This window comes from Caenorhabditis elegans, chromosome X, assembly GCF_000002985.6.
Source record: "Caenorhabditis elegans chromosome X".
Classification (NCBI taxonomy): Eukaryota; Metazoa; Nematoda; class Chromadorea; order Rhabditida; family Rhabditidae; genus Caenorhabditis; species Caenorhabditis elegans.
In genome coordinates, this window is record NC_003284.9 from 16,306,442 (window position 1) to 16,323,718 (window position 17,277).

A 17,277-nucleotide genomic window follows, 5' to 3' on the forward strand; every position below is an offset into this window, starting at 1 on the left:
CCAACGGAAATGAAATCTAAGTATTTCTGATAAGTTCATCAGACTTGGGCTACTTGGAAACGAGACAGAACTAACTAACGTATTCGGTAACCTTTAAAAATTGTTAGGCATCTTGCCGATTGAGAAACAATTATTTGACTGAACATGGAGGATAATTTGCTGAGAGAAGAATATGAGGAGTGAGTTTTTTAAATTGTTCGTGAGCTTGTACTTTTAATTAAAAGATTCCGATGAAAAATATAATAGTCGACTATAAACTTTTGTCAATTGCCAAATCCAATAATTTGTTGATCTACGTTTATTTTCCAACCAACACAATTTTGCTAATATTATAGTATTCAAGACACAGAATACTTCTTTTATTTTGGAAACTGTAATGTAAATTTATTTCAAAGAATCCTAACTATCAAATCCAATCACCATAGATATGGCAAAATAGGTATTTAATTTTTAAAAAATCGAGAGGAAAATGTGTCGAAACTCACATCAACTCAACCTGTCAAAACTGATAGTTAGGGGGTGGAGTGTTGCTTGCTCAATGAGCCGGTCGTTCGTGTATTTGCCAACATGTCTTTGCAAGACGTCCGTTATTTTATCAAAAAGTCAATGGTTGTCTTTTTCTTTTTTGCCTCTACCGTTACCATGAACTTTTGTCAGGACTTTCCTAAGACTGTTTTGTTTTTGTTTTGATTCTGGCAACTTTTATACGTTTTTTGAAGAATTGAATGCAAAATTCACATTTCTATGGTTTTTTGAACAAATCTAAAACAATTTGATATTGGCGGGCTTGAACCATGCTAAGAAAACGTGATAACCCCTACATTACCAGATTTTTTCGAAAGCGGAAATTCCAACTTACCTATATCTTCCAAACTAGCATGAATCGGATTTCAAGCAGAAAGTCACCAAACATTTTAAAGCAAAAAATTCAAAATTCCAATAGTGGAGGCCCCTAACACTCAGGCACTTTCTGTATTATTTTGTTATTATAATTCTATTTATTAAAAAAATCTTAGTGAACTTCATTCTACATCTAAAAATTAATAGGAATATTTCTGTGAATCACAAAGTAATGATTTTTAATAGTTGTTACGGCATCTACTAAATCCCCCTTTTACTCATCGTTGTGTCCAAGATGTTTTAAAAAATTTAAATATAAATTTAGAGAAATAATTGTATTTTCTGTAAATAACTTAAATTTCGATTTAGAAAATTGAAAAGTTGTTAAAAATCGATCTCAAAATCGCAATGCACCGAGTGATCTGCTAATCGTTACATTGATATCTGAGCCAGCTTTTGAGCAATTTTTCAAAACTTTCAATTGAAAGTGAAATTATATCCAAGAATCATAAATTTCTAAAAAAATAACTGCGGCACAACGATGAGAAATATAAAATTTTGTAAATTTTCCCAATGTGCAAAATCAATGTGCTGTCGAATTCTGTTCACAATTTTTGTAGCAGTATGTATTATCTCTATCCTAGTCAGACGGAGGTTTACTATATCAAAATTAAATGTTTAAAGCATACTTGATTTATTTTTGTCTGTATGAAGTCAGAGTTATTAAGTTATTTTTAAAAATTCTACTTTTCTATTTTCCTACCAAAATTCACATCCCTATACCGTTCGACATAAGTGGAAAGAAAAACTGGCAACAGAAAAAAATTCGTATGCAAATCATGAATCGAATTCTACCCTTTCTTGTGAAGGAAAACGAAAAGAAATGATGGTCATTCTTGCCCCCACCATCACATTCCCATCTTTTCCGTTCCTTCCAACCAAAACACTATAAATTCTTGAAAATTCAACATTCTGATTTCACTTTTTTGACGGACGATAAAATCCATGTTCTAAAGGGCACAGAACGGGTGGAAATTAATAGCCTTGTTTTGTACAATCAACACACACACACACAAACGGTCACTTTTTCCAACTTCTTGGTTGACGGCACTGTTGTGTTTTTTGTTCAAATCAACTTCCTCTTTCGTTATATGAAATATGGATGTACCCACTTTTATTCTGCACTCTGCAGACACTGAGTCTGTGATTTCCGATGATGATTCATCTTATTATTTTGATGGTAGTGTCGAGCAATTGACGCTTCGGTGAGAATGCATTATTTAGAGGAGCAAACTTTTATTGCCACCTTATAAAGTTACTCCTGAAAGTGACAGGATAGCTCAGTCGGTAGTGGTGGTCGCTAGCAATCTGGAGGTCACTAGTTCAAGTCCGCCTAGGTTCACCCAGCCTTTATTGAAAAGTAGAGCAATCCACGACTGGATTATCGGTCACAGTCCCCGGCTAGGACGTGGCTAAAAGTATTGCCCAGTGGGAGCACCACTAGGCGGTGTACCTGACTCCCAGAGCCGCAGTGCATAGCGTTTGAGGAACAGATCGTTCTTTAATCCTTGTTTTATAAGACTGAAACTATTTATATCAATGTTATGATTACACTTGGTTTTTCAGAAATCAGGAATACTCTGATGATAACAGGATGCAACGAAGAGCCCCGATTCGTCGGAAATCTGCGCTGGATGACGACCAGACAAGTCAGGCGATGAAAGTGAGTGTTGAGTTTTAGTTTTCAAGATTAATTTTCAACTGAGCAATTTTTTCGAACTGAAATTGTCTACATACTTCAAAAGCTTTATGACCATAGTTGCAAGAAGACATTTTTTTGAACAATGGCTCTGAAATGTGAATATACAGGGTTACAATTAATAATGGGACATTTTTGTTGGAGGAAGGCGTCAGGCCATGAAACCGCGCCTGCCTCCCATGGAAGCCCTAATTGCAACATAATAAGTCTTCTAATATTAGCTCTAGTTAAACCGTTTTTGTGGCGCTTTTACGACTTCCCATAAATAATTGTTACCCCCTGTAGCATAGTAAAACTTTTCAAAAAATTGGAAGATTTTTTATTCCAAAAATCGACGCAATCACAGCCGGCAATTCCAAAAATGTAGCCTTTCAGCTACTCGAAAAATACATACGAAAAAAGTACCGCCATTCTGTGATATTTAGTCAAGATAGTGCCGACATCGAGCAATCGTCCACTCCAGTTGGGCATACCCAGTCTGCGTGCCAGTTTTCACGGTTGGAAGCTCAAATTTCTAGAAATAGTGTACAGTTTTAACTTCAGAAATCTAACACCTGAGCAACGCAATGGTTTCTACTCAACACCTCTTGGTCCAGCTCCTTCCGAATATCACTTTCCACCAGGATCCCCGCAATTCAGAGAGAGCACAATTAGAGAGGAGTTCAAGTAAGTAAACGTGTTTATAATTTGGAAAATTTGTTTTAAAAATAGATGTATTTGAAATGAAGTGAAAAACATTTCAATTTTTCAAAATCGGTAAGTTGTAGAGTAGGGCTTCCATGCAGGCGCAAAAACACCTGCCGCGCCCGCGTTGCGGCGACCTCCGCCTGCCAAGCGCAGCTAGCCGCGCCTCCTGCATAGTGCGGCGCGGAACCCAAAAAGTGTCGGCTGCGTCGAGAGAATCACCTTCTGCAGTATGCGGTTCGAGCACCAAGTCTTTGACCACTCGCCATAGTGCAGAATTGAGGCACGAGGCAGGCCTGAAGCGGGCAGGTGCCTATCGCCTGCCTCCAATGGAAGCCCTATTGTAGACTTCAACTTTTTGTAGATGTACACTCTCTGATTTAATTCGACATTGTCTCACCCAATATGAGACAGTTAAGAAATTTTAATAGCAAAAGTTGCTTAGGTTTGTAACAGTTAGTTTTAGGTGGGGCAGAATTTTTAATTAATCTAGGAAATTTTAAATTCTGACGTGAAACTGAAAATCTAAAATATTCTACTTCTAGACAGCAATATCGAGAAACATGGGGTCACTGGTTTGTCAGAGTTGGTAAGTTTTTGTATAAGCTCCTTGGAATTCAATACATGCTACTGGCACTGATGATACTTGGATACGCGTGCCTTGGCGGATATATCTTCCTCACCTTAGAATATGACCAGCAGCAACTGGATTTGGAAGTAGAGAAGCAAGTTAGGCTGAGTGAATCCACGTTGCTTGCAGAGAATTTGCTGAAATACTTGAAACAGTGGAATTGTGTTCGTTTTTGTTTTTTGCAAAAAAAAGATTGTTTTACATGCTATATAATTTCAGGGGCAGTCAAATGAAAATAGATGTTTGGAGCTAATCACGAAAGCATTTATTGAAAGATCAATCAAAGTTGAGAGAGATATACGTGGCGAGGGATGGCGTTGGGATTTTTGGAATTCGGTGTTCTTCTCTGCCACAATTTTCACCACTATTGGTTTGTCCCACCAAGCGTTTCTGCTACAATCTCAAAATTTTAAGGCTACGGAAACCTGGCTTGCAAGACAAACTTAGGTAGAGTTGCAACTATAATCTACGGGCTCATTGGAATCCCACTAATGTTGTTTGTGCTCAAAATTTTCGGAGAACATTCTATCAAATGGGCTCAGAAAGTAAGGTACAGTATCCGACGGTGCGTGAAGAGATGTTTCCGGAGGAGTAAGCTTAAACGGGCGAGTACGATTGAGTCTGTTGCGTCAGATGAGATGCCGTGTGAAGAAAGTGGAATATCGGTAAGCACCTGGAAAAAGAGTTTCCTGGCATTTGACGCCAACTTTTAAAAATTGGTACATTTAATCAGCAAATTAGGTCAAAATATTAGGAATTGAACAAATATTATCGACAAAGTTTTAAAAAAGACGAGAGCTTGAAAAAGGAGTAGTGGATCAAAAGTCGCAGAATGTAGGAAATACCAAGCATGTGGATTAACAATTTGTTCACGCGTGAACTTGATCACACGGTAAAGACAATTTTTGAAATTGGATAATTTTGTAGCACCAATTCAAATTTTGAACTATTTTTAGGTGACTTTTAATTAATTTTCCGTATTCAATACCACAATTAGTACTCGGCATTTGGTCCAAAAAATAGTAAATTGGATCTGAAGTTGGCTAAACTTGGGCAAAAGCTGGGCAAGATTTTGGAAAAATTTGGATTCAGGCGACATAAAAGTTAAACCTAAGTTTCACCCAACTCTTGCCAAATTTCTACCCAAGTTTGAAACGAAGCAAAAAAGTTTGGCCCAAGCCTAAATACCTAAATACAAATAAATACAAGTTTTGCCAAAGTCTTGTCCAACGTGTGGCCAAGTTTAGCCAACTTCTGATCCAAGCTAATATTGTTTGGGCCAATCTTGGGCAAGAAGCTAGAGCCAAATTCCAAGTACTTAAATTTAAGCCTTGAAAAATTCCTCATCAGCTTCTTTTGCTCCTTTCAGCAAATTCAATCACTTTTGTTCAAAGTTTGTTACAACATTTTAAATAAAACAATTTCAGGAGGATGAAGAGCAGATCACCACCTTCCCTGTCAAGTGGGCTCTTTTCATTGTGTTTTTCTTCATGGTCGTATGCTCGTTGATTGTTTCATTTTGGGAGAAGTGGGATTTCTTGACTGCTTTTTATTTCTTTTTTGTCTCACTCTCTACAATTGGATTTGGTGACGTCATTCCTGAGCACCCGAGAACTGCCTGTGGTAATGTGTTTTTAATATGCAATGAGATTTTGAAAAATGCGGCTAGAATTGGAAAATCTGTGTCATACAGTTAGAAGAACCAAGATGTTCAGGGATTGCTAGAAATTAAAATTTGTTACATCTCAGTAATGATTAACGGAGCCTTAAAAATGTCGGGCGATGCTGTTAATTTTCCTAGATTTCTCAATACTAAAATACAACTCACTGAGAAATTCCAACTATATTTAATTTCAGCACTTTTCGTTTTATATTTTGTCGGACTTGCTCTATTCTCAATGGTCTACGCAATTCTGCAAGAACGAGTTGAAAATCAATATATGTGGGCGTTGGAATTGATTGATCAGGAATATCAAGAAAATCAAAAACAAGATCCAGATGATCACTTGGAAATCCCTACAATATTGCCTGAAAATGCTGCTGGCATGGAAGGGTGGACGAATACAATCGGAAAAATGGTTTCACAAAACCCGGTTAGATGGAGAGCAAAAAATAGTGCTTATAGTATGGAGAACATGCCCGATCGGCCGATTAGTGAAAGACGGTTTAGTGGTGAGTTAAATGAATTTTGCAAAAATTCCTAATTTAAAATATCAAAATTAATTCCAATTTCTCAGGCTTAGGATCAAGAAATTTCTAAGATGTCTGAATATTTTAGGCTCAAAGTTGTCAATAAAAAATATGAAGTTCTCTAGAAATTGCACTATCGCTTTTTGACGTTTTGAGCTAATGTTCAAGCATATAAAAAATATTGTAACCAAGGGCGATCTGAGACTTTTCTATGCATTTTATCTATACTTTAGAAGCACGTGAACATGCTTCAAATGTTGATTTTTGCAAACTTTTGATGATTCCATAGTGTTTAGTTATAGGCAAACATTCCGGGAGCTTTTTGAATTTTTTTTGTTAAAGGTAGGTCAAAAAGTTTATATGTACTTTCCGTTAATAAATTTAATTTAATTTAACAGTACTACGATTTAACAGTACCACTTTTCCATTTTTACAGTCTTATCACCTGGAGAAGCTCCACAAGCTCCACCGCCTGTACTTGGCACATTTATGCTTCATAGCCTGTCTGTAAAAAAGAAGCTTCTCGCGAGATCGGAAAGCATTTTGAATAGAACTGGGTAAGTGTGCACAATTAGTATTAAAGCTAACAACACTATGCATTTATTAATAGCCCAAAACAATGATCTTGTTTTAGTACAAAACGCCCCTCTACACTTTTCCCTAGCAACGAGATGCTCTCAACATCGGCCAGCAGTTCTCGAGGGTACCCTCACGTGTTTGACGGGCATTAACCTTATCTATCAATTTTAGATCACCATGGCCACACGCAGCCGAAATGAATCGTCCAAAAGAGGCTACCAGGTTGGGCGAGCCGTCGGCTCTCCGTGTGTCCGCCCCCAACCTGACGATATCTGGTGGAAATCGGTCGCCGTCTGGCGGCGCGCTATCAGTGATCACTGAGGCTAGCGATGAAGATACGAGGCACTTCAAAAAGCACCGAAGACCATTGGCAAAGACTGTCTCGACAGATGGGACAGTTTCAAACCACGGTACACAATAATTGTTCTGTATGCATCGAGAGGGAGAGTCTTATCAAATTGGAACACTTAACTTTTGATTTATCATTCACCGATGTTTTCTCTCAAAGTATCAGAATTAACTTGAAAATTGAGATATGAGAAAAAAACCCTAAAAATAAGTATCAAAAACAAAACTAAGAAGGTTTTTAAATTGACAACATTTTTTGCTCATTTTTTAACTGCTTAATATGCACATATCTACATACTTTTATTCTGAACAAAAATAAGTATTCAAACTTTGGCTTGAAAAGTTAAACTGACAGCACATTTTGCTCTCTATTTCAATTTAAAATTTTTTTTGATTTCACTTTTTTAAAGTATCAAACAAGAAAAGTCTTCTAGTATACAAACTCAAAAAAAGATATATAATATAAACAAAAGAGGTTTTAGGCTTTGGTGTTCTAGTCATTAGGCTCTGGTAGTAGCTTAATCGAGGAAGAACGAACGTATCGAGCTAAAATGTGCTCAAATGAACGAATTTCGTAATGAAACTTCTCAAAAATAGTTCAAAATTTTTTATGGCGGTTCAAAATTTTGAAAAAAATACACTGATTTTATCTGAAATCTCTAATTTGGCCCATTTTTCTCTGTTGCAGCGGTCCGAAGTTAACCTTTGTTTTAGAATTATCATCAGCAAAATTAGAGATTTCAGGTAAAATCAGTGTAATTTTTTTGAAATTTTGAACCACCATAAAAAATGTTTGAAAATTTTGTTGAGAAGTTTCATCACAAAATTCGTTTATTTGAGCACATTTAGGGTCTACACGTTCAAAATCGTCCGAACCGTTAGTCCTTCTTTAACAGGAGAATTTAGAAAAAGATTTAAAAAAAAGTGGCCCAACTTGATTATTTCAGGTAGTGCCGAGAGCTTGGATCAAGTGATGGACGAGTTGCAACTAGAGTCTCACGACCAGGCTGTCACACCCAAACCTTATCGGGATCCAACTACAAGCACCAGGTTCCGAAAACGAGACGAGACAGTTGTTTCGAGAGCTGAAAAAATGCCTCTTTCCCCGAATGAAGTGTTGGAGGAAGAGGATGAGGATGAAAATGGAGATACGTAGAACTTTGGGATTTTAATTTTTTTTAAAGTTTTTTCATAACTGTGTCTGAAACTTATGGAAACCTTTTGCAAACGAGCAGAAGCAATTTGAATTTTGAAAAAAGCTTAACGTTGAACAAATAACCAATTTTTTATAGTCTCCCAGATTCTAAACTCTATGAGACTATCCATTTGCATCCATATAAAACTAATCCCTGCCTGTAGTATTTTTTCGAAGCTTTGTATTTTCACGTTCTTCTTTGTTATCTAACCAAATACGGTTTGGGGTTATCCCCAATATTGATGGTTTTCCATAAAGTTCAATCATTTATTAATATACATAATTCACATCAGTTTCAATTTTTCAAATAAATGGGTCTTATATTTCTAAACAAAGTATTCACAAATTTGGCTAAGACAGAGGAAGAGAACGTTTTTTTTGAAAATGCACTCTATTAATCAAACAGTGCACTTTTAATAAAGGTAAAAATAACGTCTTGTGATAATTAGTTGTTAGTTGGAATTTCGGTAAAGCACACGCATTAGGGGGTCACGTCAGAGTGTCTCTTCCCGTTCGACTCCAGGAATTGGGGAGAAATTTGCAATTTGCAAAGTGGCGTCACAAGAATTTGGCGTAATTTCTGGAAATCAAACTTTGAAAGGACACATAGACTACACCGGTATTTTGCGAGTTTAAAAATACTTATGAATGTGTAAAAATTGCGATTATTTTAGTGATATCAAAATCGCATCTAAAAACGGCAAAACACCTGTGTATTCGTGGGGATTGTTAATAAAAAATAAAATACAATTGTCAAAAAAAACAATCAGAAAATTAGCTTTCATCGTCACTAGACTCGATCAATTGCTGGCGATCTTTGGACCGGCGCAACTTTTTGAATCGTTCCATTTTCTGTTTCTGAAATCATAGAACATACATTTTCTAGTTTGCTTTTTACCACTTTTCACCACAAACTATCTTATCACATTATCCTTACTGTAGCTTACCGTTTCTTTAAAACGTCCGTTCTTTTTCGCCGACTTTTCATCTTCCACCACAGCGGCCAACCCCGGGTCCTTTTCCTTTGATGTCGACGACGAACTATCGTCGCTGAATGGCGATAACTTGCGAACGACGGCGCTCATCTGAATTCGGGTTTTCGTCGGGTTGAACCATAAAGCGGTCAGTTGGGCAAGCGAAAGGCGCCATTTCCGAATGGGTCAATAAACAACTTTACAAGCAATCCCATTCAATTCCTCTTTTAGGTACGATATATGGACGATGAATTAGGATAGAGATAGTGAAAAAGGGGAGAAGATACTAACCTTTTGTGAGAAAATGCTGGGGCTCGTCTTTTTCTCAGGAAGTTCCACTTCTACCTTTGCTTCCGGTTCGACTTCCACTTTCAGGGGTTCCTGAAAATTATAAATTTACAAACTGTTGGAATTTAATCAAAGGTCAGAGTTTGTGGTAAAATTCCAAAAAGTACGTCAGTTTTCTTAAGAAGTTGTAATTTCCATCTTGGTAGCACTGTTGTTGAAACAGAATTTCGAAATCGAATTTAAAAAATAAGAAATAAAATGATAAAATTCACTTAGAATTGCTAACTTTTAATTTTGAATTTAATTTTTTTTTTACCAAACATTTTACTCTAATTTTTAAATGTTACTTACTAGTTAGAAACTATTAACACACTTTTCAGAAAGTTACCAAAACATTTTTTTGAACAGCCCTCAAAATTCAATTTATAATTTGTGTACTCAACTGCCGAACTCACTTTCAAAGTTTCATAAACAAAAAGTGAAGTTTCGGCAAAGTGTGCAAATATTTTCGATAACAAAACTATCATAAAGGATCAAAAATAAATCACTTTCAAAATAGCTTTTTTGTGGGGTTTTCTTGGGAAAACATTGATATTATGGAAATACTGTAAATAAAGCATTTGAACTTGTATTTATGCTTGGTGAAATTGTTGTTGAAACAGAATTTTAAAAATGGAAAAATAGAAGCCATAAATTAGAGAGCAGTAAAAGTAATGAGCTACTAGACTTGCAATTTTTTTCGAAAGAAAAATTGAACTTTTTGCGTATTATTGAAAGTATATAGAATCCAAAGAAAATATGTAAAAAAAATTAGGAAATTGAGTTTGAAAATGTTGTTTTTCCAATTTCTCCCAATGCACAAATATATGATTTGTGCGTTTTCGAAAAAAAAAATGTGCATAATTATATTTGGTAACTTATTTCCACCTTTGACCTTACCCACATTAAATTGTAGTGTACGCTACATGGTTCTCACATTTCACGCAGTTCAACTAAAACTCTAAAAAAACGCGTTCCCGAACAATTTTGCCTACCAATGTACAATGAAACTTTCACAAATTTGCTAACCAATCTCTACCATTGGCTTCCAGTCTTATTCATGTGTTTGCGCATAAAATAAATAATCACGTCACTTTGACAACAACTTGAAGAGAAGCATTGGACTGGCACAACCGGAAACCCGCCTGGGAAAGGTTTTTTGTACAGACCACCATCCCAAGCAACTTTTCTTTTTGTCTGTACGCTCCTTTTGCGGCAATCGTGCGGAAATGCCTGTTCTTTTATGTGTGAGAGTGCTCCGCGCAAATATGTAGAGTAGTTGTACTTGGTTTTTTGTTGTGACAAAAAAGGCGATTTTAATGAAAAAAAAACCCCTTACCTGTTTCTGTGCCTGATACTCTTCCCAAATAATCTCTGGCGGAATGATATAGTTGAATTGACCAGGTGTAACCGCTTCTGAAATTGGATTTTGTCTTTTATGGGGCTCAATAACAGAAAAATAAAACTGGCGCCGATATTTTCAGTGGTGTTCTTAATTGCAGAGTGTGACATGAAATAACGGAACCGCAGCAGGATTAGAAATTATTTCTATAATAGTTTTTTACTTTCAAATTCAAAAAAAAAAGCCCACTGTCATAGTCCAAAATGATAACACCATATGAAAAGGCTATTTTTAAATTATAGATACAAATTCAAATGACTAAAAGAACATGAAATCATACGTTTTTCTGAAGTGAGCCTCTGCCGTCCATTGGTGAACTCGCTGAGCCTGGATGTAACGGCTCTTGTGATAGAAGACATCTGAAAAAAAAAACAATAACTAAATCTCAATCTAAATGAAAAAAAAAAGGATGAAATGAAAGATGAAGTGGAAGCGCCGAGTGTGTGTTTCAGAGGAAAAAACGCCGGCGTAGCCAGCCATCAAAATGGAGGCGTTCTCGGGGGCACATTCTTTCTCTCTCTATCTCTCTTCACTTCCAAGCAACACACCGCTCCGCCCTCTTTAAGGGGTTCAGTCTGTTTCAATTTGCGACTTTCGCCCACGAAAACGTTCCTCTGACCTAACGCTGAGACGTTTCTGTTTGCATTAAGGTTTGCACAGAAGGCGGGAAATGTGGGGATGATTGTGGTGAGAAGTACGCAAGTAGAACAGAGTTTCGGATTAGTTACCTTCAGAAATGAAAGTACAAAAGCCAAAAGCCCTCCTTGCCAAGAAATTGAGATAGTGTTGAAGAAGGGTCGGTAGGAGAATCAACAAGATGCGTCATTTGGAAGGAGCAAATATTTCGGGAAGGGAGCTGGTAACTAAATGAACGTAGGGGAGGATGAAACTCAAAAAAAAAAAAACGATAAGAGTAAACGTGGACATGTGGAGTCAAAAGTAAAAAAAATGAAAAAGCATCAGACTACGTTATGGGTAGGCCTTCCACGAAGGCGAGGCGTGAAAAGGGCACACCACGTCCGTCCTACTCTCACGCACCCGCACCATCACACTTTGTGTACTGCGGCCGACGCTGCGCGGGGCCTCGCGCCACTACAGCTGTGTGCAACAGAGAAGCGCGATGGTGTGAGGGCGGCCGGAGTGTGGGGCGTGGTGTGGTGCGGACGGGCGAGGGTAGCGCCTTTGTGGAAGGTCTAATTATGGGTACTCTTTAAAATAGGTTTGCAACGATTTACAAACTTACAGCTATATCACGATTTTCTTACTGAGAAATTTCAATTAATCTGCAGAAGTAATGAGAACTGTTCATTTTCTTGTTATGGTTTCTGGTACTGTCTTAATTGAAAATTAAAATTGAAAATTCCGTTTCATTTTCAAAAAATTTCAATTATTGAAGTGCGACTTGAACAATTTCAAATTATTTTCTGCCGAATATGAAACAAGATGTTATAATGAGCATGATTTCGGTAAGTTTCCTGAATCATTGAAGAGTGGGCACTTGAGTTATTGAACTATCCGGAATTTGGAGCCATTAGAATTGCAAGTAGGCCACCTTTGAAAAAATCTAGTACAGAATAGGTTTAGGGTTAAATTACTGTCACAACTGTATCAAAATACATACAAACCTGTATTTTAATACATTTGTGACGTCATAAATGTATTTAAAAACGTTTTGCAACACTACTTGAATAACGCCATAAAGTTTTCAGATTTAACAAAAAAAGTGGTGAGTTCAAAAACGAGTTGTGCTCAAAATCGTGACTCCGATATTGCTTATCCACGCAATTTTATTATAAACACCCAAGAGAACTAAAGTGCATTAAAACATCCGTTTTGTGCAAATCGACCGGAAATTGGAACAAAACATTAAGAATTTTTTTCTGCAAAATCTATATTTTAGATATTGGAATTATAAACACAATTTTATTTCTTTTTCTGAAAAATCAAGAGAACAAATAAACTGATTTTTTCTAAGTCTACATCTCAAAGGTTTTAGGATTTATTAAAAAAAAAAAGGAAAGTTGTAGAAATACAGTATGACAAAAAGCGCTTGTTTTGCAGTTACATTTGTTTTGATATATACAAATGAGGATAATTGAAATACAATACTAATATATAAATTAATCAATACAGTGCAAGTTTAATATAAAAAATACAATTGGAAAGAGACGTGTTAAACATTTTGGCACGCGGTAGTCTAGAAACTTCATCAGAAAACACTTGCTTCGACTATTCTTTAAAGACAGTTCCCTCTAACTAGGTGCGGTTATTTGCATTTCTTTGTCCTGTTACGTATCATAACATTTATTAGCCCACTTTTCCTCAAATCAACATGACAAACAGACCCAAACACTGCCAAACATGTTCATTGTGACGAGGAGCATCATTAGAAAAAGAAAAAAAGTGATGATCAAACGATGCCACAGTAGTACAGCACAAACAGTTATTGTTGCGTAAACGAACCAGTGATGGGTGAGAATTGTGGGAGGCGAACTAGTTGGTGATTCAGGGGAAATAAATCTACAACACATTGAAAGAACGAACACAGAAAGAAAGAGGGAGAGAGAGAGAGAGATCTGGTGGAGGAGGTGGAGATCCTCTGCTTGGTCATCACGTCAAAAAAAGAGCGATAAAATGGAAAAGAGAGAGTGCAATGAGAGGAATGGATTCTCTGGATGTCAATAGAATGGGCAAACATTTGAAACATATCGATGCGCATCCTGGGCAAATCAGAAATCATGATGCTTTTTGTATTGGAACTATTGTGCAGAGGTTTTTTCATTGTTGAAAACTACGAGAAACATCGATTTCTGACTGAAAGTAGTGTATGGAAAACCATTGCAAAATATTCGAAAATAGTTTTTTTTTAATTGGAACTGCCTCACACAGTTATTTCTTGATGTGAGCATGATACTGTAAAGTTTCGAGTCGCGGTGTGCACATTGAACCTGATTTAAGTGGTGATGTGTGCATCGTCCGTCAAGAATGCTCCAAATTTTCTAATGAGCACGTTGAAAATTTACTGATAATGTAGGAGGTTAATAATGCTCTAATCTCAGTTAACCTTTTCTAATTTTTTTTGAAAAATAATTTTTTAAAAATTAGAAATCCAGAGTCAGAAAAGGAAAATTGTTCATTTTTCGCCATTCTAAATTTTAAAAGTGAAGAAGTGAAAATTTTTTTCGCAATTAGTATATACGCATCAAATTGTACGTACTTAAGAGTTGCGACAATGTTTCGCCTATCAATGCTCTAAATTTTGGGTTCTTTTTTGGAAATTTGGAAAAAAAATCAACTTTTTCTGGAAATTAACGTAGGGGATTTTGTCTAAATACACGTATTATGACCCAAAACGACCAAATATCATAATAAAACGTTCCAAAAAATGTGGATTTTTCATAATTTCCGGTCAAAGTTTTTGCAAAATTGTCAAAATGTTGAAAAAAAAGAGCTTTTGAGGAAATCCATAGCAATGTCGCTTGTTCCGACCCCTACAATACTTTAATACGAATAATTGAAACAAAATTACGGTATAAAAAATGTAGAAAAAATTGTTTTTCGGTCGACTTCCAAATTTATGAGTGGCAAAAACACTTTTTGACAGTAAATAAAAAATGTTCAAATTTTTTTTTGAAAAGTTTCATCATGATATTCGGCCATTTTGGGGCCAAAAAAGAGGTTTTTAACAATTTCCCCAATTAGATTTCAAGTTGAATTAGACAAAATCTTAACTTAATATATACACTCACTTCATCTTTAATTTTAAGATTACTACATAGGCTATAAGAAAAAGTTTCACCTGAAAATTATTTTTGAATAATGACAGAGTTTTTTTTTGTTAGTTGAAAAATAAAAGCGGAACATTTCGCGTATGCAAGCTACTTTCACTAACTTATTTCCCTATTATTCAACAAAATCGGGAATTTTATTTTAAAAAAAGACGTAGATATTTTGTAAATTTCCCAAAAAGAATCTATTAGAAATAAAACAAAAATATCGTTGACCTCCCGAACTCGCGACTTTCATAGAAAAGTGTGCAGCGATGATAATTCTCCATCTAATTTTAGCAGAAGCTGCACAACATCTAGACACACCAGTTGCTCATTCCCAGCTGATCACAAGACATTGTAACTTAACTCGAGTGTCCGGTGCAATCACCCGGAATCTTAACAATACACTCGTCACATCTGTTATATATTTTAAGTGTCACCTCTTCCTCTCCCAGCTGTTCCAACAAATTGATTTTTAAACTTTCTGTGTGAGAGTTGAAAATGCGGATATTGAATTAGAAATACTTATTTTGATTTTAGCGAGTCTATTGATAATTTTGAAAAATAATAAAACTGAAAGTTAACGTTTTGATATTTTTTCATAATTTTGGAACTTTTGGAATATTGAATAGTAACCTTTTTTCTGAACAAATTTTTATCAATCACAGTATTAACCTGCCATGTGATAGTACCCGAAATTCAGTTTTCTACTAATTTCAGACTATAAATTTAAATTTGAATAAACCACAAAAGCTTCCAGGCACATACATTCTCTCAACAGGTACTCTTCTATAGTTGAAACAGATTCAAATTTCTTCTAATTCAGGTTCAAATTGCCCTCCAACACTTTCTGGTTAACAATTGAATAATGAGGTAATATAAGACGAAGAGGTCGCGGGAAGACGAGAGAAAGACTTGTATTGGAGGCTAATGAGTGATTGAAACACAGTTATTCAAGGACAACAAAGTGAGAGAATTAAGAGAGCGTAGAACATTCAATTCAACAAGTTATTGAGTTAAATTGTGTTTTGTTAGACGGGAAGGGGAAGTAGTAGCAGAGAAAGGGAGTTATGTTCAATAGTTGAAACTATACCTATATTATACTGAATATAGTTTTCCAAAAGTGTTCTGTGTCAAAAATGTTATTACAATAATTCAAAAATGAAGGATGTATAAATACACTTATAATGATCTAAAACGACCAGATATCATAATAATTCAATCTTAAAATTTTTTCGATTTTTTGTAATTTTCCGTCAAAGTTTTGGCAACGGCCACAATTTTTAAAAATATGAGATTATCAGGAAATCCAAAGCAATTTCGCATGTTCCGACCCCTACAATGTTTTAATACAAATAATTTATACAAATATTAATAGGAATACTTTTTATAAAAAATTTTTGGTCGACTTCCAAAATTATGAGTGGCAAAAACTAAATAATTGTCACTTTTTGACAGTAAATAGAAAATTTTCAAATATTTTCTGAAAAGTTTTATTACGATATTCGATCATTGTGAAACCATAGGAATAGATTTTTCACACACTGGCGCTACTCTACCTTTAATAAACGGAGGGCACTTTTGGAAACAGATAATGATATTTTCTTATCTTAACGGTTTGAAAGTTATATTTACTGTTGATTTTATAATTTTTTCTGTATGTTTCACATTTTTGTCGACCCCCCCTTTTTCCTGAAACTGTAATTAATTTTTTTCACCACTAAATCTTTTAAAAAAATTATTATAAAAAACTCTAATCTTAAAAATAGTTGTATTTCTTCCTGCCAGTTACGCATTGAATTTACCTCTTACTTAACTTCCATGACGTCTGCGTTGCGATTTCTGTCACTTTTTCACCTTTCTGTTTCATTTTTCAAACATTTATCAAAGGAATTGCGAAGAAAAAGTTAATTCGATAAACGAAGACAAAACCGCACAAAACACAATTGTGTCTTGTGGGAATAAGGGTGAAAAAATACAGGTTCTAATATAATACAACAGGAAAAAACGATAGAACGAGGTAGGAGGAGGTCCTTGTTTATTTTTCGTCTTTGCCACGGATTTTTAGACACACACAAACACGAAATGCTTGTAGGTCAAACCATTTTTTTTATTGGAAAATGTTGAGGAAATCAAGTTTTATTTTGTACTTTTTAATTAATTTTTAATCAAATTAAATGCAAAATTTTGGTTAAAGTATGGACTTATTTTAAAAAAATCCAAAGTTGAAAGGTTAAAAAGTTTAAAAACAAGGATAGAAAATAGACCGTGACTACCAAATATAAGTGTAAAAAATTTGAATAAAACTTTGAAATTTTTTATAAACTTTTTTACATTAATTTTCAATAAATATGGCTTATTTTTTTTCAATTAAAAGTCCCCAACCGGCTCTACACTTCCTCTAAAAAAAAATTAGGGAAAACACAATTTTTACACGAAAACTTAAACCCTCCCTAATGACCTACTCAAAATTTCTCACGAGGGTCTACCTTCAGACTAATAGCTTATTCAAAAGAAGTCTTGAAAAGTTTAAAAAGTAAAATAATTCCAACAAAAAAAAAAAGAAAAAGCCGAAATT

At 35.2% G+C, this 17,277-nt stretch overlaps 2 protein-coding genes and 1 non-coding gene across 5 annotated transcripts; 1 reads left to right on the forward strand and 2 right to left on the reverse strand.

Moving 5' to 3' along the window:
• Nucleotides 1–22: 22 nt before the first annotated feature.
• twk-22 (Potassium channel domain-containing protein) lies at nt 23–8,557 on the forward strand (the record flags this gene model as incomplete). Of its 3 annotated transcripts, none has more annotated exons than NM_001375198.2 (13): nt 23–179; nt 2,467–2,563; nt 2,975–3,096; nt 3,143–3,265; nt 3,829–4,078; nt 4,134–4,284; nt 4,329–4,579; nt 5,342–5,537; nt 5,772–6,086; nt 6,541–6,661; nt 6,739–6,807; nt 6,855–7,093; nt 7,979–8,552. In NM_001375198.2, the coding sequence occupies 13 exons, from the start codon at nt 145–147 to the stop codon at nt 8,185–8,187; spliced, it is 2,178 nt and encodes a 725-aa protein (NP_001361896.1). The 3 variants fall into 3 exon arrangements, with proteins under 3 accessions (NP_001361896.1, NP_001361830.1, NP_001361897.1); NM_001375199.1 differs by lacking the exon at nt 23–179 and adding an exon at nt 1,923–2,105 and having other exon boundaries at nt 7,979–8,557; NM_001375200.2 differs by lacking the exon at nt 23–179 and having other exon boundaries at nt 2,495–2,563; nt 7,979–8,187.
• Nucleotides 8,481–11,288, reverse strand: T01B4.3 (DUF4604 domain-containing protein; the record flags this gene model as incomplete). Its single annotated transcript, NM_001029696.5, has 5 exons — nt 8,481–9,084; nt 9,174–9,311; nt 9,492–9,581; nt 10,867–10,943; nt 11,210–11,288. The coding sequence occupies 5 exons, from the start codon at nt 11,286–11,288 to the stop codon at nt 9,001–9,003; spliced, it is 468 nt and encodes a 155-aa protein (NP_001024867.1). The 3' UTR covers nt 8,481–9,000.
• A 103-nt stretch (nt 11,289–11,391) lies between these two features.
• Nucleotides 11,392–11,526, reverse strand: T01B4.5. The gene has a single exon (NR_072849.1). It is a non-coding gene; the product is annotated as an Unclassified non-coding RNA T01B4.5 (non-coding RNA).
• Nucleotides 11,527–17,277: the final 5,751 nt, after the last annotated feature.